The 21,177-nt window shown below is 40.4% G+C and overlaps 1 protein-coding gene across 1 annotated transcript; it reads left to right on the top strand.

The window, feature by feature from the left end:
- The first annotated feature begins 683 nt into the window (after positions 1–683).
- rfx3 (regulatory factor X, 3 (influences HLA class II expression)) lies at positions 684–21,127 on the top strand. Its single transcript, XM_014996565.2, has 17 exons — positions 684–1,054; positions 6,408–6,523; positions 6,616–6,704; positions 8,103–8,361; positions 10,563–10,637; positions 10,918–11,099; positions 11,222–11,341; positions 11,424–11,548; positions 11,961–12,076; positions 12,546–12,661; positions 12,775–12,929; positions 13,012–13,109; positions 13,209–13,358; positions 13,449–13,657; positions 13,746–13,899; positions 14,043–14,085; positions 14,854–21,127. The coding sequence occupies exons 2-17, from the start codon at positions 6,413–6,415 to the stop codon at positions 15,132–15,134; spliced, it is 2,283 nt and encodes a 760-aa protein (XP_014852051.2). The 5' UTR covers positions 684–1,054; positions 6,408–6,412; the 3' UTR covers positions 15,135–21,127.
- The last annotated feature ends 50 nt before the right edge of the window (positions 21,128–21,177 follow it).

Here is a 21,177-nt window from a genome sequence, read left to right as displayed (position 1 = left end):
GTCTGATTTAATATTTTAAAATGATGTCATCATAAAAAAAACAGATATGTGAAAATTCTGGCATTTTAAAGATTAAAATGAAAAAAAAGTGTAAACAAATAATTCTAAAATAACTCATTCAAACAGAACAATTTTCTATAACAATATGAACCTTTGAAATCAATACTTAGAGAAGAGGATAACTTCAAATGAATATATTTACTGTTTGTTTTGTTTTTGTTTTCTTATCTAAAAATGGGCCAGGACATCAAATAGATAGGAAATAACCTTAGAACAACAAAGCTTGTGTCCAAACAAGAGGCCTCACTTTAAATCTAGATACATTTCTGGTTAAAACATATTTGTTTGTTGAAGTTACAGTTATGTCAATGTTGCAATATCCAGAAATTTTACTCAAGTAAGATTCTTCATAATATTCCTCAAGTAAAAGTAAAAAAAAAAAGTATGGTGCAGTAAAACTTCCCCTACAAGTGCTTTGTAGTAAATATGAGTAAATGTGTTCAATAAAACACATTTACTCAAGCAAATGTAATTGAGTAAATATACAGATACAACCCATCTCTGAATATAATAAGCATAAATAGCTGAAGCACAAAGCAAAAATAACGTGAATCCTTATCAGAAAGGCCAAATCATAGTCATAGCATAGTAGGAAAAATGACAACAGAAAAAATCTTATGCCACCCAAAAATTTCTTATGCACATATTCTTGATTATTTTTTTTCTTCATGTTTTAAAATATATTGAACGTGTTTCAATGGCCAAATCATTGAAACATATTCGTACAGAAAGGGAAAACGTCTGTATTTTTGAGGAAATACATTTCATTAAAGGAATATATAGATATATTTAGCCTATGTGTGCGCCTAAATCCCCTCCCACCTGCCTGGTAAGGTTGCGCGCAGCCGATGAGTTTTATAGCAACTGTTGCCCAGTGAGGCAACGCCATAGTCCCCGTAGTCCTGGCGACTGTAACCCACCAACAACAACCTCTCGCTCCATCATTACCACCTCCTCCACCATCCTCATCTTCATCAACCAGTCCGCAGCTCAGGTTTGCTTCAAACTAATTTTTTTTGTTTGTTTGTGTGTTTGTTAGCCAGAACGCAACTGGTTTGTCCCGTCGCTGCTTTTTGAAGGAGATTTAGAAGCGCCTCTGGTTTGTGTTTTGTCTGCTGCTGGATAATAGCTGGGGTAGTTTGCTAGCCGAGGGTGTTTCTTTGTAACGTGTTAGCCTGCTTGCTAAGATTCCCTGTGGATACTTACTGTGGTGGGAGAGCAGAAACTACATTTGAGAGCATTAATATAGCATTTAGTTAAAGAGAGGAGTATTTTGTAGGTGTATATTCCCGTTTGAAGTTGCCATGCTGAGTGGTAGCAGCTTTCTCAGGCTAGTGAATGATGCTAACTGGTCAGCTGGAGCAGGAGCAGGTGTCTGTTGTTGCTAGGCTGCTAACGCCAGCGATGCCTTCCTCACAATGCTTGTTGGGTATTCCATTTTGGGGGCTAATGTGGCGGTGAGATCGCAAGTTGGAGTTTCGAGTGGTTTGTGTTTTGTTAACCGGGCGAAATCACCACGGCGATTAGCGAAGGGAAAGTGCTGTGAGCTAACCCTGCTCTGACTAACTGGTTGACAATAGCTAAGCCATTACTTTCCCTTTTGTCTTAGGCACCAAGATAGCTTCGCTAGCTCTCCATCTGCCCTCTTTGTGGAATCAGATGGCTGTGATAAGCTTTGTGATAACACAGGGCTAAGTTGTGCAATGGAACATAAGCCCTAATTAATTCACATTTGTCCATATTTATCGTTCAGTGAATAATTTATCTATCCCGAGTTGCATAAATTACAAATAGCCTGTTTAACGTCATTATTGCCTTGTAGTTTATCATGAAAACTGACTTGAATTAATGCGGATTTTCTTGATATGTGTATAAATGCATACTTCTTTACAATTTTGGAAATTAGCCTTCGCTTTTGAAAAGAGTGTAGGCTAAACATCCTATCCCAGTTTATCCCAGATTAATCTGAATTGCCACAAATCCCAGGTTTTAGTAAGGTTACATTTAAGCCTGTCAAAATGTCAAAGATGAATAAAAATTGCATAAATAACGGTTTAGTTCATTTAATAATAAAGATGCACCAATCAGTCAATTGGAATTGGCCAATTTTCCCTTCACCAGTTCTTACTGGTGATCAGGAAGAGATATACTACTAGAAAGTTAGATTTATTTGTTTTTTTTATCATATTTATTCAATTTCTTTATTCTTTTACATATTCATTACACATCAGTCTACAGGATGTACTCTGATGCCATTTTCTTGTGTTTAATAAAACACAAATCAAGGTTATGGAAAATGTTTTGCATAAAAGGGAAGGATCTCATAATTAGCGTTGGATTTCAAACTACAAACATCTGTAGCACTTTTGTATTATTATTATTATTATTATTTTTATTTTTGCCTTTTCTATGCTTTTGCCCTTAAAAAAATCAAAACGGATCAAAAATCTGAATCGGTGGATCAGAACAGGAAAAAAAAGGAAACGGGTATACGACAGGAAATGGTTGATCAGTTCATCTCCGCTTTATAGTCTTACAAATGTGTTTTTTCCCTTTTTTCTGACTTAAAGATTTAAAAAAAAATTTAAATGTTGCATACAACTGGTTTAAGTCAGCTATTGGACTTACTGTTCTCAAACTAAACTTTGTTAAATAAACAAATTTTCTCTTTCTAGTCGCCCAAAATCCAAGGGCTATTTTCCCCCTAAACACACAGTAAACCAGTTCCACAGAAACTACATTATGTTGGGGAAAAAAACAAAAAAATAAAACGTATATAGCAAATGTGATTCATGACCTAGTTTGAAAACTCTGAACATATGTAGACCTAGAATGATAAATATCAAAATTAAGCACCATTTGACCAAGACGTCTCTGTTATTCTCAAAGCAGGATAGTACATTTTATTTAAGTTTCCCTAACTTTTAGTGTTAAATTCTGAGCCAGTTTCTCTTTCTCTCTTATCTCGTTATTTTAATAGTAATACTTTATTGATTGATTGACTTATTTTAGAGCAGGTTTCTCAGTGTTGCATCACATTTACTCTTGCCTGGGTCCACTGGGTCTATTGTTCACCTGTTCAACCCTCTGATTCCCATTAGGAAGGAAAACAGGTGTGTGTGCGTGCGTGCGTGCGTGCGTGCGCGCACATGCGAACGTGTGTTTGCGTGTGTGCGTGTGTGCGTGTGTGTGTGTGTGTGTGTGTGTGCGTGTGTGTGTGTGTTGCAAGATGAGGGGAAGGAAAGAGAGAGCAGGTGCACCTCCACTGGCGTGGGACTCCAGACCGTCCCAATTTATCTTAATCTGTCCTCGACAGAACAGAAGAGCTATTTAACAGTAAACAAAGAACAAGTAGTTATGATCTGAGGTGTGAGTCGTGTTGCTGCTCATTGTTGGAGAAACACCTGTTTAGTCGGACCTAATGGCACAGGAGCCGTTTATAACCGAATCACAAAAAAAAAAGTCCAAGGAAATGATGTTTATTTGTTGACGCCTATCGAAGCTAAATTGGGTCACCCCTCCGCCCCTCTTGACCACATACACAAACAAAACAGGATGTTAGGAACTGCCAGTTATCAGATCATGTTACCACTTACCTGTAGTCCAGGAGGGCAGAAATAGTACCATGCCACCTGCTGCCTGGATCCTGTTGCATTTCCAATCACTTAAAGAGGGCCTGATTAATTCAATTATTCCACCAGCCATTTTCATGGCCTTGCTGCATGTTTGCTTTGTAATTTTCCACAACCTTCCTTATAAACTGTTCATTTAAGAGAAGAAAAGAAAAAAAAAATGTCTATATGAACCATCTGTAGAACCTGCAGTGACGAGCACGCATCTATTTAAAGTTCTTTTCTTTCTTGCCAATTCTTTTTTTATTTTTTTTATTTTTTTTGCGTTTTATTCCGCACACCAAGTCTAATTTAAATCTGTAAGATTTGTCTTGCGTTGTGACGTATACCAATGCAAAGTTTCTTGCATTAAAATCGGCATTAGAGCGCCTCGCGTCATAACTCACTTCCAGGTTTCTTTTGTCATTTTAAACCCCCATCAAAACAAACACTCCTTTGCATACCCTCCACCTCTTCAGCTCCAAATTACATCTCCCTCCACCTGCTTCGCTGCTATACAAACACCTGATCAAGTCACTGTGAGTTGGAGGGGTGGGGGGGAAGGAAAATCCATCTCTGATGCACCTAGTCTTGTTCACGTACTTGCATGTCTTTGGCGTTGCTCATTACACTCCAACTTTGTCATGCATGATCATTACTTAGGCAAATTGTAGTCCTTTGTATTTTCTGGTAGCTGCGACTGTGAACCTTTTGTGCTTCACGATTCTTTTTCTTTTTTTCTTTTTTTTTTCTTTTTTTTTTTTGGGCTGGGATGTAAGCAGGAGAAATTGAAGGGAGGAAACTCAGGGCAAAATGCTGCACTCCTTGGTGGCTTTTGTTCCTCTGAGTCTTTGTAGGGCTTGCACTTGCTCAGTGGAGCACGGCATTTAAGTGGGCCACAAGGGAGTGCCTGAATGGTGTGGCAGGAGGTGTGTGTGCCTGTGTGTGTGCGTGTCTTTGTGAAGGGGGTTGAGGTGAGGCAACAAGGGTGTGCTGTGATGTAGGGGCTCCTTTTCTCAATTAGATGGACTCGGCTGGGGCCATGTACTTTAGATTTCAAACTACACTTTGGAATATGATTCCAATTTTCTGCTCCCTTTGATTCCTATTTTTTTTTTTTTTGTATTAAGATGTCGAAGGTTATGCGTTTCAGGTTTGAAAGGTGGCACAAAGTTTTTTTTGTTTTGTTTTTTTTTTTTAAACGTATCCTATCTCTTAGTGACATCAAATTGATCTAGGAGGGTCTTGTCAAAACTTGTCACAGTTATTTATGAACTTCCAGCCCACGGAAAACAGCCTGATACCTTTTGTACCCCAACAGAAAGGATGGGCAGGTAATGAGATTCATTAGGGCCGATTCATGCAACCAGAGAAAACTGCAGTCACGCTGTTATTTTCACTAGCATTCTGTTGAAAGGACTTTAAACTGTTGAAATGGCCTGACAGAGAAATATTAGCAGTTTTGAAACTGTTGTTGTGTAAAACCTACATACACAGGAAGGTGGATTTTGCCCACTAGACAGCTTCCCAAAAGTGTCCAAACTGTTCCAAAGATGTTATCTTGATGACTGGTCTATAATAAGTAGTATTTCCCCCTATTATTTGCTTCTTTTTTTTTCTTTTTTTTTTTATCCATTTCCTGTCAGGTCACAACTAGTTTTAATGTTGCTGCCCCAACATGAACAAAGTAAAAGTCTGCAAAAATGGGTGCAGTCTTGAAGGTAATGGAAAGGGGCGAGCTGTCCCAGGAGTGATTTAGAGCTCTAAGGAGATCCAGCTTAATTAACCAAGAGAGGCTTGTTCATGGAAACTGTGATGGGGAGGAGATGGCCTTTCCCTGGAAGGAATGGGTGATGGTAGCCACACTATTATTAACTCGCAGACATGGGCTAACCTTAAGTGTGTCCTCTTGTCCTTCCCTGCAGATGTGTTCACTTGAACAAGGATAAGTAATTATATCACCGACGTGCTGGGCTTTTTTTTTTTAGATTTGGAACACACAAACATCTCTGAGAGTTTTTCTTTGTTCGCGGTGTTTAGTCAGAAGTGACGTTGAGCCTGCAAAAGTGCGGCGCGGCAGAGGAAAGCGAAGCAGCATCTATTTAGAGTTAGTTAAATATTAACTTGTTTTATGGCTGCGAATGTGGAGACAAGACCATGTGCCGGTGATGCATGAGTCCCTGAGAACATTGCGTACCACGGGGCAGAGACAGGTGTTTAGGTGCAGTTGGCCCGAGCTGCTTTTTTTTTTTTTTTTTTTTACTGGCATTGATTTGGACAAAACAGATGAGGTTTATGGTGACACTCCATGTTTCCTGTTCTCCCAAGATTAGATTCTAATTTGGCCGTTCCTGAGCAAACTAAAACGTGGGTAATTGCTTACGTTTGCGAGCAAATATTTTCTTATGCAACACCTGACAGGTCTGACTTTTGGCGCACGGAAGTCGATGAGGCGTCGAGTCTGTATTTGCCTCGACGCAAAGTTGAGAAGCATTTTATGACTTGCTTCTCAACTGCTTCATTTAAAATGAAGCATTTGAAAAGCAGCGAGGAGCAAGAAGTATTTGTGAAAAAGTTCTTATTGGTTATCAGGGATCAGCTTTTTACTCTATTAAGGTCATGATACTGTCTTTATTGCGCTGTAAAGTTGATTCACCTCTGAAGCTTGCAGGTTAAGACAGTCGTGTGAGTTATTATTATCAGCCCTACAGAAGGTCTGTTTTCTTTTTCATTCAGGCGCCATGCAGACCCCTGAAGCAGGCGCTGACTCCACCTCCACTGTCCCTCTCCAGACCACCGTGCCTGTCCAGCCTACCGGCTCCACCCAGCAGGTGCCTGTTCAGCAGCAGCAGGTACGTCTCGGCTCGATTTGCACCTGCGCGCTTGCAAGTTCTTAGCAAAATTTTGCTGAGTAATTTCAAGCTTTTGCACCTTATTTCGCCAGGCGCAGACTGTTCAACAGGTTCAGCATGTTTACCCAGCACAGGTGCAGTATGTGGAGGAAAATAGTGGCGTCTACACCAACGGCAACATGTGAGTCGAGGTGTTTCCCAGCTCTGCTCTTGCACATCTTCAACATTCAGCCTTTTTTGAATCCCCCTCTTTCCTTCTTTCAAATTTCTTCAAGTGATCATTCATGTCACAAGCACATGATGTTGCAGAGAAGCACAGTTGTCCTTTGTTTATCTCCTCCTTTCTGGTTTTTCTTTCTTGAGGTTTACAATCAGATGTCTTTTTTTGCATTCAGTTCCTTGAACATGACCACAAGTAGGCCAGTTTTTTTTTTTTTTTTTTTTTGAAGTGGCGATTCTATAAAAGGCTCCCCTGGGTCTGAAAAACAAGGTTACACACATAATCAACAAACAAGCCCAATCTGTGTTTTTCCTACTGTTATAAACGCTCACACATCGGCGTATGCACAAACACGGACAGACAGACTTCTGCCTCCGATTGAAACATTTACGTAAGGGGAGCTGGTGGGTGATGGGCGAGCAGCAAACTAATGTCAACATAATACAGGTTCTTGAAGCATGCGCTCCTTATATTGCATCCCCCTTTGAGAGATTCTGTCTGCTGCAGCTTACCAGAGACCTGCAGTCATGGAGAAATTATGTGAAACAGAACATCTGAATCAGTTTTTTTTATAGTTCTCTAAAACAATGTTACTGTCTTGCAAAAGTTGGAGAACTTTTTTTTTATTATCAAATAAAAATCTCAGAAGTGTGGCATGGATTTATTTTCTGCTCCTTTTATGCTGACACCCTTGTATAAAATCCAGTGCATACAATTGTTTTGGGAAAACCTTAAGGAAGGGACTGTAAAAAAAAAAAAATCATGGAGAAACAGCAAACATGTAGATGGCTGTGCTCTGGTCAGATTTTTGGACTGCATACAGAATTGTATTGTTCGGTCATCCCAAGCACACAATCCCCACCATTAGGCAGCATCGTCATGTTGTTGGGAAACTTTTCTTTAAGCTATTTTAAAGAAAAGCATGTGGACAGCTTTTGTCCTGTCCACATCGAAAAGTAATGTTTTTTGTAAAACATGAGCTGTACTTAAGAGACAGTAATTTAAAGATTTAATTTTGAAAAACAAAATGACCTTTTGATTCTGCTTCCCTTGCCAATGCTTTGTTTGCTGCAACCAAAGCATAATCCAGACACAGTAAGGGCGATCATATTTTTAGCCACTGCCCAAATGTGCATAATGCACATTATACACGCTGACCTTTTATGCGACTCAGTCAGTACATCTATGCAAAGAAAGACGGACATTAGCAGATAAACGGTCAATAACCAGGATATGAACTCACACAAGTTGTGTTCATCATTTCTGAAAAGCCCGTCGTTTCATAACAGCGTTGATGCTCTTTTGAATAGTCGTCATAGCGATGTTATTTGTCTGACTGCCGACCTCTGTTCTGAACAGAAGAACCTACACGTATTCGGAGCCGCAGCTCTACAGCCAGAACAGTGGAGGGAGCTACTTCGACACGCAGGGCAGCTCATCGCAGGTGTCCACTGTGGTGACGTCTCATGGCATGACCAACAACGGAGGGGGGAGCACTGGAGGGATGAGCATGGGCATGGCAGGGGGTCAGGTAATCAGCAGCAGTTCTGGGGCCTACCTGATGGACAACGCCGGACCCCATCCTGCCACCCAGACGGCACGAGCCTCTCCGGCCACCGTAAGTGACACAGCACCTGGAGGAACGGGGCCTTCGCGTAAACATTTGTGTGCTTGGTTGTGCATGTGTGTTTTTACTTCTAAATAGTTATGTCTTTACAGCAACTTTCACATCTTCCTTGATTTTAAAATAAATCAATAAAACCTTTCTGCCCTCATCAGTTTAGACGCCGTCTCCATTATTCTGCATCAGTGTTTGTTTTCTGATCCGGAGTAGTTTAACAGTCTTGGAAATGGCCCTTGATATTAAAACTTGCGCGCTCACGTATTCGGTAAACTACAAAGGCTGCATATAATGATCTAACTGCTGTAAACATTTTCCTAAAAACTTTATGTTTATTTTTAATTTGATCTATTTGGGGGTGGAGGGGAGTAGATGAGGTGCTGCGGCAGAATGATCAGACAATCAGTCTTCAGATGCAAACACTCCTTATTAATGCTCTGTTCAGATACGATGGAGTACTCAACACAACAGCTACGCTCTGATTTGAGCCTAATTTGGATGCTTATGACTGAAGTTTCAGCACCACTTATGGAGAGTTGTTCAGAATCAACTTGATTTGCTCCAAACAAAAAAAAACAATCATCTAAACCTGGGGACACATTACACTATTTTCACAGTTCTGAGTGGAGTGAAAAGACTTGGAGTTTACTCTAGCAGACTGATTTCAGCAGATTTTTCTTTAAACGACCGAGACACTCTTAACTGCACCGGATGAGGGATCACGGACTACAGGATTTAGAAAACTAACTGCGACAGATTAAGGGATAAGCAAACGTATGTGGTGGTAATAAGACATCCTCATATTTATAAAATACTTACTTGTTTATTTGAGAGCATTTTTACATTTGCTAAAAATGTAAAAATAAAAAAATAAAATTATTGACATAAAGGCACCTCATTAGTTCCTGCACCTTGTTTTCTACTTAAATATTTGAGTGTCTCTCTATTTCTATTTCCTTTTTTTTGTCATTAAGTAGTTGTACATGGTTATTTGATTCAGTTAGTCTTTACATTAAACACCAACAAAAGTTAATAATAAAGTTATTGACGCTTTTATTTTAAAAAAAAAACCCAAAAAGAAACGGCTCACAGTTGATGCTCTTTCTTTTTTCATTGGTTGTTGGCAGCAGTTGTTCTGTTATCAGTTCCCAAGCTTTACTCGCATCAGGTCTGACCCATTTACACAACACTTGCACAGCGTTAGGCATGGATAATCTTACTTACAACCAGTATACAAATTGTTGAACATAGCTTGGGTCAAACCTTAGCTGTTGTGTGTGTGTGTGTGTGTGTGCGTGTGTGCGTGTGCGCGCGTGCGTGCGTGCGTGTGCTTGATGAGTCTTTTGTTTAAGCATTTTAAAAGGATGGTACATGTTTTGAAGTGTTTTGGTTTTATGCACCAGGACAGGATAAATCTGATCTGGTCTTTTAACAAGTTCTAAAATGACTAAAGATCTAACTGGAAATGTGATATACTCTCAACAGGTTTCAAGCTTTTTATCATTTATTAAGCAAAGCAAAGGTGAGAATGCCTTGTGAGTGGAGAGAAGTGCATCTCCTGATTCTGTACCATATAAAACTACTTTTGGCAGTAACTGATTGGCAGCAACAATTGATTGCTGATCTCTTTCCTTCCTGGCAGTGTGGAAACACAAACTTGATACACCAGCATTATTATTTTTACAAGTCCAATCGCTTTGCAACAACTAGCTTGTTACTTTGCCTTCTACGTCCTGTGGAGCAGCATGTACAAGTTTATCTTCATTTTTCCACTATGACTTTGTTTTTGCTTTGAGGATTTGGGGTGTTTTGTGTGTTTTGGACACATTCGGTTAGACTTACATACTTTCAGAATCCGTCAAGACCAGATCATTTTTATGCCCTGATTCATAATCTCTAGATTTGAAAGTCGCTGTACTTTCTTTTTACAAACCCTCCATCTGTCCTGTGGTTTGTTTATATTTCGTTATGAAGGAAAAAAATGTTCAAGTGTCAAGTATTCCTGCTCTGCTTGGGGATTAGTGGTGCTTGCTTTGGGATCTTTACTAGACTCTCTTTATTTATTTACTTATTCATTTATTTATTTATTTTTGCGTAATGCCAGTAAAGTGTTTGAATGAGCTCTTTAGTTTTCTTGCTTCAGTTTTGATTTCCTCCCCCTCTTACATTTTGTTGTCCTGTGCTTCGTGGTTTATCAGATTGAAATGGCGATTGAGACGCTCCAAAAATCTGAGGGTTTATCCAGTCAGAGAAGCTCGCTGCTCAACAGCCATGTAAGTTGCTTTCCTGAACGCACGCTCTTGCCTAACCTGAACTTTTGCAAGTCTCCCTCTTTTGCTGTTCTGCCCTTTTCTCATCTTTGTAGATCCACGTGTGTTGTGGCGCTCGCAGGTTTATGTTAGTGTTGCTTTTCAAATCCATGGCTGCAATAGAAGCTTTTGCAAAGCTGCCATGGAGCAGCATCAAGTTTACAGAATGAAACCAGAAGTTTTTAGGGTTTTTGTGAAATGGTGTACAGAGGTGAGTTAAAAGGTACATCTTTTCCTCTTGTAGCTCCAATGGCTGCTGGACAACTACGAGACAGCAGAGGGAGTTAGTCTACCGCGGTCCACCCTCTACAATCATTACCTGCGGCACTGCCAGGAGCAGAAACTAGACCCTGTAAATGCAGCATCTTTTGGCAAACTCATTCGCTCCATCTTCATGGGACTCCGTACGAGGCGCCTCGGGACGAGGTCGGCTCTTTTTTTTTTTTTTTTTGTCTTGATTTAATATTTCAGTTTGCGTCTTTTCAAGGTTTCAGGTTTATTTTAAAACCTTCGCTGTACATCAACTTCTTCCGGTTTTGTTTTTGCAGAGGGAACTCAAAATACCATTACTACGGTATACGAGTGAAACCAGACTCGCCGCTCAACAGACTTCAAGAAGACATGCAGTACATGGCGCTCAGGCAGCAACCAGTTCAGCAGAAACAGAGGTAGGACCCATTCGTCCTGCAGCACCTGCTGTGATACAAATCATAGTGGTTAGAGATAATAAGCTTTGCCATGTGGTTTCAGGTTCAAGCCAGTGCAGAAGTTCGACAGTGGCTCCGGAGACAATTACACAAGCGGGGGGCAGCACCATCCTGGAGCGGCAGAGCAGACAGTCATTGCACAGAGCCAGCACCACCAGCAGTTTCTAGGTCAGCAGCTTTTCAACTAAGCTAAATCGCTGAATTGTTTTTTTTTTTGTTTTTTTTGTTTTGTTTTTTTTTAAGATAATTATGATCATCAGTCATAGGAACAAAAATTATCTGTCTAATTGCATTAAATTGGATTAGATACTTTACTTTCCCCGAGAGGGAAATTATTTTGTCACGGTACGTTTTACTACATCAGTCATCGTAAACAAAGCGAAACGTAATTTGCGATGTTTAAAATGGCACCTGACGTTCGAAATGTATGAAATAGAAACAAATGGGATATTTAACTCGACAAAAGCAGCGAGGGTGAACTTTTTCTTAGTTTTTCTTCACAGATCATGTGACTCTGTGGCTCATTTTGAGTCATGTAGTGCTTATACAATTTTTTATTTATTTATTTTTTCCCCAACAGATGCATCGCGGGCACTCCCTGACTTTATAGAGCTGGACCTGGGACAGAGCAGTATGGAGAACATCAGTCCAGAGGATGTGAAAGCTCTACAGTCCCTTTACAGAGAGCACTGTGAGGTGAGACAAAAGGAGAGTGTTTGTTTTCTGTGAAAGGGTAGCAAATCATGACACCCTTCTTAAAGATGAGCAACCCACGAACAGGTCTGGGCTATTAATTTTAATAATCTTGCTTTAGTGGAGCCATTTAAATTATTTTCAAGGACTTTTTTTTTATTTATTTTGTTGTCCTTTCTCTAAGTCTGTTTTCTATCATAAAGTTAACCTTATTGGTAAAAGCAGTTAATACTATAAATATCAAACATCTTTTAAACAATTGACTAATTAGGTCAAAAACTTAGTTTGTAGATATTTCTAGCTTAGGGTTTTTTTTTTCTAACTAGTTTGATGTTTTGTGTCAGAACTCCCCTGATGTTCATCCCATTTAGCTGAAAAAGCACCCCTATGAAGACATTTAAAAGTTTTTGTTTTCATAAGCTATAAAGTTTTTATTTTAAAAAAAAAACAAAACTTTCTCGATGTGTTTCAGGCTATCTTGGATGTTGTTGTCAACCTCCAGTTCAGTCTAATAGAGAAGCTGTGGCAGACGTTCTGGCGTTATTCTCCTCCTGACACAGTAGAGGGCGCCACCGTAACAGAAAACAGGTGGGGACTGGCTCTTTGAGACGTGCCTTGCTGCATGGGTTTGCATTTATTTCAAGGTTAATCAGATTGTTTTAGAGGAATGACTTGTAACTGAGGTTTGCTCCGTTCTGCAGCAGCATAAGCGAGATTGAAGCGCGGCTCCCTCGAGCACAGCTTTTGGCGCTGTGCAGGAACGAGGCCGTTCTTAAGTGGATGAGCACCTGTGACCATTTAATGTACCAGGCCCTCGTGGAGATCCTGATTCCTGATGTCCTGAGACCCATTCCCAGTGAGCCACAGTCACGGACACCTCTCAGATTTACCTGATGAAGCTGGTCATGTAGTAACTGTTGCGGTTCTTTTGCTCCCAGGTGCCTTGACTCAAGCCATTCGCAACTTTGCCAAAAGCCTGGAAGGTTGGCTTAGTAATGCCATGAATGCCATTCCACAGAGAATGATCCAGACCAAGGTGCACTTTGCTGTAATACTCATAGTAAATTTGTTAAATTTATACTTGAAGTTATCATTTGTCCATAACATGAGCTTCTTGTGTGCATTCATGTCGCAGATTGCCGCTGTTAGTGCCTTTGCGCAAACGTTGCGCAGATATACATCGTTGAACCACCTGGCTCAGGCGGCACGTGCTGTGTTGCAGAACACATCCCAAATCAACCAGATGCTGAGTGATCTCAACCGCGTTGACTTTGCCAACGTACAGGTCCGAGCAGTCCCGAGCGCTCGTCTCCGTCACGCGTGTCTTTTCTAAACCCCCCCCCAAATCCGGTTTGTTCCTCCTGCTGCTGTACAGGAGCAGGCGTCCTGGGTGTGCCAGTGCGAGGAGGGCGTGGTCCAGCACTTGGAGCAGGACTTCAAGGCCACCCTGCAGCAGCAGAGCTCTTTGGAGCAGTGGGCAGCCTGGCTGGACAACGTGGTCACCCAGGTGCTCAAGCCTTACGAGCACCGGCCCAGCTTCCCCAGGGCAGCCAGGCAGTTCCTGCTGAAGTGGTCCTTCTACAGGTCTGGGAAGGCCTCCACCGTTCAGGCTCATTGAGGTTTTACAGCATTGAGACATTGAGCGTTAAGGTGTTTTCGTTTTTCTGTGTAGTTCTATGGTGATCAGAGACCTGACCCTGCGTAGTGCTGCCAGTTTCGGTTCCTTCCACCTGATCCGCCTCCTGTATGACGAGTACATGTTCTACCTTGTGGAACACCGGGTGGCTCAGGCTACTGGAGAGACGCCCATTGGAGTCATGGGCGAGGTACAGCTGCAGCATCTGCTCTTTTGGATTCTCTCTCCTAGGATTCTGTCTATTAATCTACCATTCTTGATATTAAATATCTGTTTTGGATACATCTTTACCAAGCGCTAATATCTGCTCTATTTATCGCTCTCTTGTTTCAGTTTGACAACCTCCACACCTTATCCCTTGCTAGCATCGATAAAGGTAAGCCAAAAGTAACTAGACAGCACAAAACGACAAACTCCACTTTATCATATACTTTGCTTATTGTTAACCAAAAAATGTCTGAAAACTTGATCGCACAGATTTAATTCAGCTAATTATTATGTTAAAACAAGAAATTCAAGGCTAAGAGAAAAGGAATACAGAGAATGCACAACTATAATAAACAGAAAGGCAAACTGTGAATATTAGAATGAGATATATAGACCAAAATAATGTTACTTTTGAAGTCCTTGGACAATACATATTTTAGAAAGAGTCTTTGAAACGAGCAAAATGTAGCAAGAAATTAGATTCCTACATGTTTCCCATTTAAAAATGCCAGACTTTTCCAGACAGAAACCCCGTCAACACAAACATATTTAGCAAACCAGACGTGTTTTTCAGCATGCGGCCTCAGTTTTTATAGCTAAAAACTTGTGAAAATTTGGGTGTAGTGATGGACTCGGCACTGAACCTTCAAAGACACGTAAAGACAATTACAAAGTCAGTCTTCTGTCATCTGAAGAAGATTTCTACAGTGAAAGGATTAATTTCCCAGCAAGATCTTACGATAAGAACATCTGAAGATTTATCTTTAGTCACAGATTACTGCAACAGTATCTTCACAGTTCTCCCTAAAAAGTCAGACAGCTGCAGCAGGGGTTTTAATGTTTTCTGTAAACTTTGAAGTATTCGATCCAAGAATACAACGCTGAGGACTTTTTTTTTTCTCTCTCTTTTGTCCATGTGCTACATTGCTCTGCCCAGACGAAACTAGCGGGATGGACAGTGACTTGGAAGAGGACACAGAGGACTCCGGAGAACCTCTCGCCAAGCGCGAGAAGCCGGAGCACGAGGTAATCCAAGTGATCCAGGTTGGGGCGCTGGAGGACGGGTCCCACCCTGTGGTGGGTGTCGTCCAGCACAGTGTTCTCCACTCGCTGCAGCAGCCCCTGCAGGACCACACCGAACACATCCTAACGCCCTCTGCTGGGACTCCCACCATCCGCCACTGCAGCACCACAGGCAACACGTATGCCTCCGTTTGAGGGTCAAAGGGCACAGCTTCACCTTGTCTGCCTAGTTTTACCGTCCCACTCTCCACGTCTCTCTCTCTCTTTACGTCTAGATGTCTGCATCTTTTTACATGCGTTGTCTCTGTTTGCGCTCTGCCCCGCGTAGCGGGTGGAGGAGTGACACTCCGGCCAGGATGTGCTCTGTCCTTGTCTGTTTGGATTCTGGATGTGTAGTCGCCTTGTTTCAGTCTGTGGAAGGGACCTGGAGGAAAAGGGACTCGAGTGCGCCGTTAAATGTTTCCTCTTCAGACGCGACTTAAGGCTTCCGTCTGTCCACGCGGACGGGTTTTATCCCTTCAAACTGCTGATGTCTCAGAGCTCAAATCCACGTCACTAGTCCCAGTAGAGCAAAACGCATCGAATCACTCAAAATCTCCACCTGTTGTACATAGTTTTGCTGTTCTTTTTTCGATCGACACTCCTCCAAACTCATGGTGCTATCATTGTGCTTTGTTTTTCATGGAATTTCTTTGTCTTTTCTGATTTCTGTCAACAACGCTGATAGACTTCCGATTGAGCGAGACGTTTCTGAGTATTGTATGTAGCTAGACAACAAAGGGTCAGATTCTAGAAATGATGGGGAAACTTCGGTTTGACAGTTATATGGTAGCCACTTGCACAAAAACACTTGCATCTTTTTAGTGATATTAGAAGTAAAAGAAAAAAAAAACCTGTACTGCTGCTTTTGTGTATACAGATGAGATTCGGGATGAAATGGGGGGTGGGGGGAAGCTTTTTTTTTATGCACCGCGTGCATAGTGCTTGCCTTTTAGATGCCTCGTAATGTGGTTTACGTGACGTGATCTTGAAAGACTCTTGGCAGCCGTTTTCCCTGCTTTTACAAGTTTCTTCTCACTTCATGAAATTCCTTACGTTTGCAGTGGACCAAAAAATTCAACCAACAGAGGAGGCTAAGCGCGAGTCTCTCGATGCCACACGGATGCTGTTCCCTGTCCCCGCAGTGCCATGTCGCGACGCAGAATTAAAAAAAAAAAAAAACTAAAAATGGGAAAAGGAAAAAAAAAATCTATATAGAATGTCAGGGATTTAATGTACCTCGGCTTTATCATAGTGCCTTATCCTTAAATGCAGCTCGTCCGCGTAGTCCTGACCTGAGGTTGCCCAGCCGCAGATTTGGTTTCTGGTGACTCGTGGCTGGATTTGGGCTGGCTCATCAGTTCTTTGTTGTTGTTTTTGTTTATTTGTTTTCTTCTGAACCTATCTGAGTCACAGTCACAGTCTTAGCCTTGTCCTGCCCTCGCTCTGCCTTCTTGAGGCCTATTTCTCGCATTTAGCCTTTGTCATCGGATGAAGTGAGCGTGTGTTTTGCGTGGGTGTGTCTTTGACTTTTTCTTGGGTCTGCGCTGTGCTTTTTATGTGCTCATACGCCCTTCATCTTGTGTGCTTGTGTGTGTGTTGCGTGCGTGCGTGTATGTGTTGGGAACACATCCATCAGTCACCCTACCTCAAACCGGTGGTGCCAACCCTTTGATGCGTGCAGCACAGTCACCAAACCTTAATGCACACACACCACTGTACTGCACAAATCTCAACACGAAGAGAAAACCTGCATTGCTTTTCTCTCACCTCTGATGTACTTTGATTTCAGTTTTTAGCCCATAAAATGCTTAACCCTTTGTTCCCTGTTTAGAGACCATCTTTGTACAGTGGACCAAAAGTAGATATTTTCTAATATTCAGAGATATAAATATATATATATAGATATATATATATATATATGTATAGTATATAAAATGATGATACACTACATATATTTGTTGCTTTTTACGTGTTTGATCCGATTGTTAAGACGTGAATGTTTCTTTTGGTAGCTCATCTGTAATTACTTCATTGACTGTGAAATATGAACAGCTTGGGAACTGCAGCGCCTTGCCAAAGTATCCTCGCCTCCTTTCACATTTTGAAACCGTACTACGGCAAACTTCACTTTGTTTTCTGTCTGGAGCTCTCCAAAACCTAAACTGGTGCATAATTGTAGATGGGTTGGAGTTTACACATCTGAAAAGTGTGGCCTGCATTGTTGTCCTGCTGATTTGTCTTTTGCTGCATGTAGAGCTGCATGTCTGTTGGGTTTTCCTCTACCAGCTCTGACAATCTTAAGACTGGATTTTCGGCCCATTCTTCTTCGCAGGTGGTTTCACACCTGTAGCTCGTTTACTTTGGTCAAAATCACTTGATGAGTTTAACTTTTAGGAAAAAAAAAACTCTAAACCTACATTCAGTCTGTTTATTGGTTGCATGTGTTTAACCTAAATGCAAATACAGGAAGCAGTCACTGTGTTCTGAGCTGGTAGGAATCATTAGTGTGTTTCTGGCTACTGTTTCATGCAAGAATTATCTGAGCAGTATGCAGAATGCTGTTGAATGTTACATGGCGGCTTTTATGCTTTACAAAAAAGACTTGTGGGTTTTGTTTGTTAGCTTGTTTACTTTGCAGCGTCCCATAATGCAAACCTGACTATGAGAAGGCGTTTGGCTCAAAGTTGCAGCCCACACATGGTGGCTGTGTCAAATCCCATTCACACCGTAAACGAACCGCCACATCTACCACAACTGGACCAGAGTTCACCTTTAGACAAGCTCACGCATCAGTTGCAGGATATCATTGAGGGTATCAGGGTGAACACACACACACTCCAGATTTCTGTTGATCCTTTTATATCATTTTCTTCCTACTTCAGTTATGCACCAGTTTGTTTTAGTGGATTACATAAATCCCAAATACATATGAAGAAGTTTGTGTTTGTAATCCGACAAAATGTGGAATTGGTGTGAGAGGCATAAATACTTTAGCCAGGCATTGTATTGTAACCTTTGAATCCTTAGACTACAACTATACTTGAACTGTTTTAGCCTTCTACGTTGTGGGGAATATTGAGATTAACCTCTATGTGGAATTTTTGTTTTTTTGTTTTTGTTGCTACACACATTTTTGCCGTTTTTTTTTTTTTTAATGCTCGTCTGTAACATTTCTCCACAAAATGTTTATTTATTGATATTTATTGCATTTCTGTTTAAAGTGCTTATGGGTACGATGTAATGGCATCTGACGATAAATCAGAAATTATCCCACTGCAAAGTGCAAACCTACTGTACAGAAAGAGCAGAAAGTTGGTTGTTTTGTTTTATTCTTTGTATTCTCTGTAGGCTGAATATTTGTGTTAAAGAAAAGGGGGAGTAGTAGCACTGTATTTGCTGTAATTACAAACCTTTGTCTTGCTAACAGTGCACAGGTGGCTTGACTTTTTTTTTTTGTTGTTCAACTTAGATGGGCCTCAATATTGAATAGGGTGGGAAAGTGCAAATACATTGTGTGATTTACGTTAGCGAGTCAGCGGACTCGACGGTGTTGTTCGTTTGTTGGGGGGAGTTTTGAAAAGGAAGCCAGGTTCGTGCTGTCTTGAAATATTTGACCAGATCTAGAAACTGTCCACACTTAGATCTGGCTTTCTAGTTTTATTTGTTGGGAATTGTTAAAAGTCTCAAAAAGACAAATGAACTATGCTTTGAAGGCCTTTTTGTTTTCTTTCTTTCTAACCTTTTTTTGTACCCACTTTATTCTTTAAAAAAAAAAAGAACTGTTCAAGTTCAGGCAATAAGTGGAGACTGTGGCTTAAAACATGAGAAAATGAAAAAACTGTAATGGTTCATCTCCACATTCTCTCAACTTGATGAATTAAAGAATACTACTCTATTTAAAACTTTTAAAAATGCCCTCAATCTTGGTTTAAGTTATAAAAACCTTATTGTGTCTCCGACATGGTTACAGTTCTTCTTTTGCTGTTCTTGAATTAATCTCAGCTTCCTTGTCATATATTTTTACCAAACAATGTGGATCGTGATTTTTATATTTAGTGCCTGAACGGTGTTTGTTTTGTTTTTGTTTCGAACTCAGTTGTGTGCTCTTTAAATTTGAAGTGCTTTCTGGTTGGGTTCAGCTGCTGGATATGCTGTTCTCACCAATCTAACCATCTCACCCCCTCACCCCACTATTTCATTTTCAATCAGATTGCAGGTGTATCTAAAAAAACATTTCAACATTATTGAAAAATGTCTTTTTTTATTTATTAAATGCAAAAAAAAAAAAATTAAAACTCATAGATTCATCAAACACTGAGATATTTTAAGCATTTATTTCTGTTAATTTTCACGTTTTTATCTTACGGCTAATAAAAACAGAAAAATGCTGATTTCTCAGAGATCCTCCCTAGATTCTCTGTGGGATCCAGGCCAGGTCTGTCTGCTGACCAATCGAGGGCAGTGATGGCCTCGATTGGCACCTTCCCATTAAAGCAGGTGTTAAAACGTTTGGCAGTGCGGGCAGGAACAAAATTCTGGAAAATAGACTCTGGATCTCCATTAGGCTCTTCGACTTTGGACTTTAAAAAAAACAAAACACATGGCTCCTCAAATAATCACTGGAAACGTTACACTGAACTTCAATTTCAAAGTGACATTTAAAGTTTACTTAACTTATTTCCTTTCCTAAAACAGGGCTTTTCGACCGCTGATGGCTTTGGAATGTGAGAGGTGTAGCCTGTTGTGTACCTTCTACTACACTTTTTTTCTTCCACTTAACTTTTTCACTTAGCTTAGTTACTCCACTCAGAAAAGGCCAGATTCTTCATGTGGTCTTCACCGTGATTTTGGAAGCCATCGTTTAACATTTCTATATTTAAATTTCTTTCTTAAAACAATTGATCTTTATGTACTATTTGAAATTACACAGAAACTGAATTTTGTGTTTTACTTTGGCTGTAAGATATCACCGGAATTAATGGAAACACAATGCATCATTGTGTCTTGTCTATGCTTAAATAAACCTTTTTTGTTATTATTTTAATTTGTTAAAAATGCACCTGTATAGTTCTTGAACTGAAACCTGCCTGATGTTATTGCTGCCAGTGGTATAGTGTTTGATTTGTCGTTAGGAAATAAAAAAAAAACCAATCCGGTTCCAAATCCCTAAGTTTGAATAGAAATCCTGTAGAATCTCCTCCACATGAACGAAATAACAGCTTCACTGAACCACAGAAAACTCCGGTGCCTTTCATTTCGCCCCAGCTGCAGCAGATGGCCTCAGTGGTCACTGGGTCCGAGGTTGGCCAGACTTGGTCTAAACAGCAGTCATCACACTGGACAGGGGCTGCCAATTAAAAAAAAAAAAAAAGACTGCAGAAGCATTATGAACCTACAAACTTTGTTGATGTATAGAAGTGTTAAAAGCACCAGGAGAGTTCCCGTTTTAGTACAAAAAAAGGAAAAAAAAAAAAAAAAACTCCTCAGACATTGTTTTCTTCTGATTGTGATTTCTTCTTTGTCCAATGATATTTTCTGAATGCTGTGACCTGTTTTTTGAGATTCGTTAGGTGCCATTTGACAGTCTGGTGAGTCGTGGCCATCTGTAGCACGCTGCCCGATGCCGGGACAAGCGTCGAGCGGCGGCATTTGGAGAAGCCTTTTAATTCACCAAAATGTGTATATCAAACTAAAAAGAGAAGTTCTATTTATTTGTTTCCTAATTATTTGTTTATTTAGTGAATATTTTATCGGATATGTTGACTTCAGTGCTTTTCGTGATTTCTTTCTCACCCTTTTTGGATAATGTAACAGTACCTGATATAATATATACAAACTTCACGTGACTTTCTTTTTCCTGTGTTGAGTTTGCTCCATACATGTATATTCTCAAATTGGCAAGCGAACCGACGCGTGTTGTGTATTTTACAGGAAAAAAAAACAAAAAAACGAGGACGATTGGGGGACTTTTATATCTACAAGGACGTTATCATTTAGTGTGTCGTATTAATGATGATAGAAACTATTAAAGACACGTAGTTTTGTTTTCTGAATATTTCAGATCTCAGCTCAGGCTAGCTTCTTAGTGTTGGTTTCCTTAAAAATTTGTGATTTGTCTTTGCAGTAAATAAACGTTTTCTTGTTCACCCGTTGTCCCGCCTCGTAACTAAACGCGTATCGTCTGGTTGGCCCGTTA

Source organism: Poecilia mexicana, unplaced genomic scaffold, assembly GCF_051168715.1.
Source record: "Poecilia mexicana isolate PSO_F unplaced genomic scaffold, ASM5116871v1 scaffold_12, whole genome shotgun sequence".
In the NCBI taxonomy this organism is placed as follows: Eukaryota; Metazoa; Chordata; class Actinopteri; order Cyprinodontiformes; family Poeciliidae; genus Poecilia; species Poecilia mexicana.
This window is presented reverse-complemented; position numbering and strand designations above follow the sequence as displayed.

Bases quoted from the DNA above. Each gene is read 5' to 3' on its own strand.
- rfx3 (XM_014996565.2), top strand. From the start codon at position 6,413: ATGCAGACCCCTGAAGCAGGCGCTGACTCCACCTCCACTGTCCCTCTC. The intron at 13,658-13,745 runs GTCTGGGAAGGC...TTTTCTGTGTAG, and splicing joins CTGAAGTGGTCCTTCTACAG to TTCTATGGTGATCAGAGACC. The intron at 13,900-14,042 runs GTACAGCTGCAG...CTCTTGTTTCAG, and splicing joins CCATTGGAGTCATGGGCGAG to TTTGACAACCTCCACACCTT.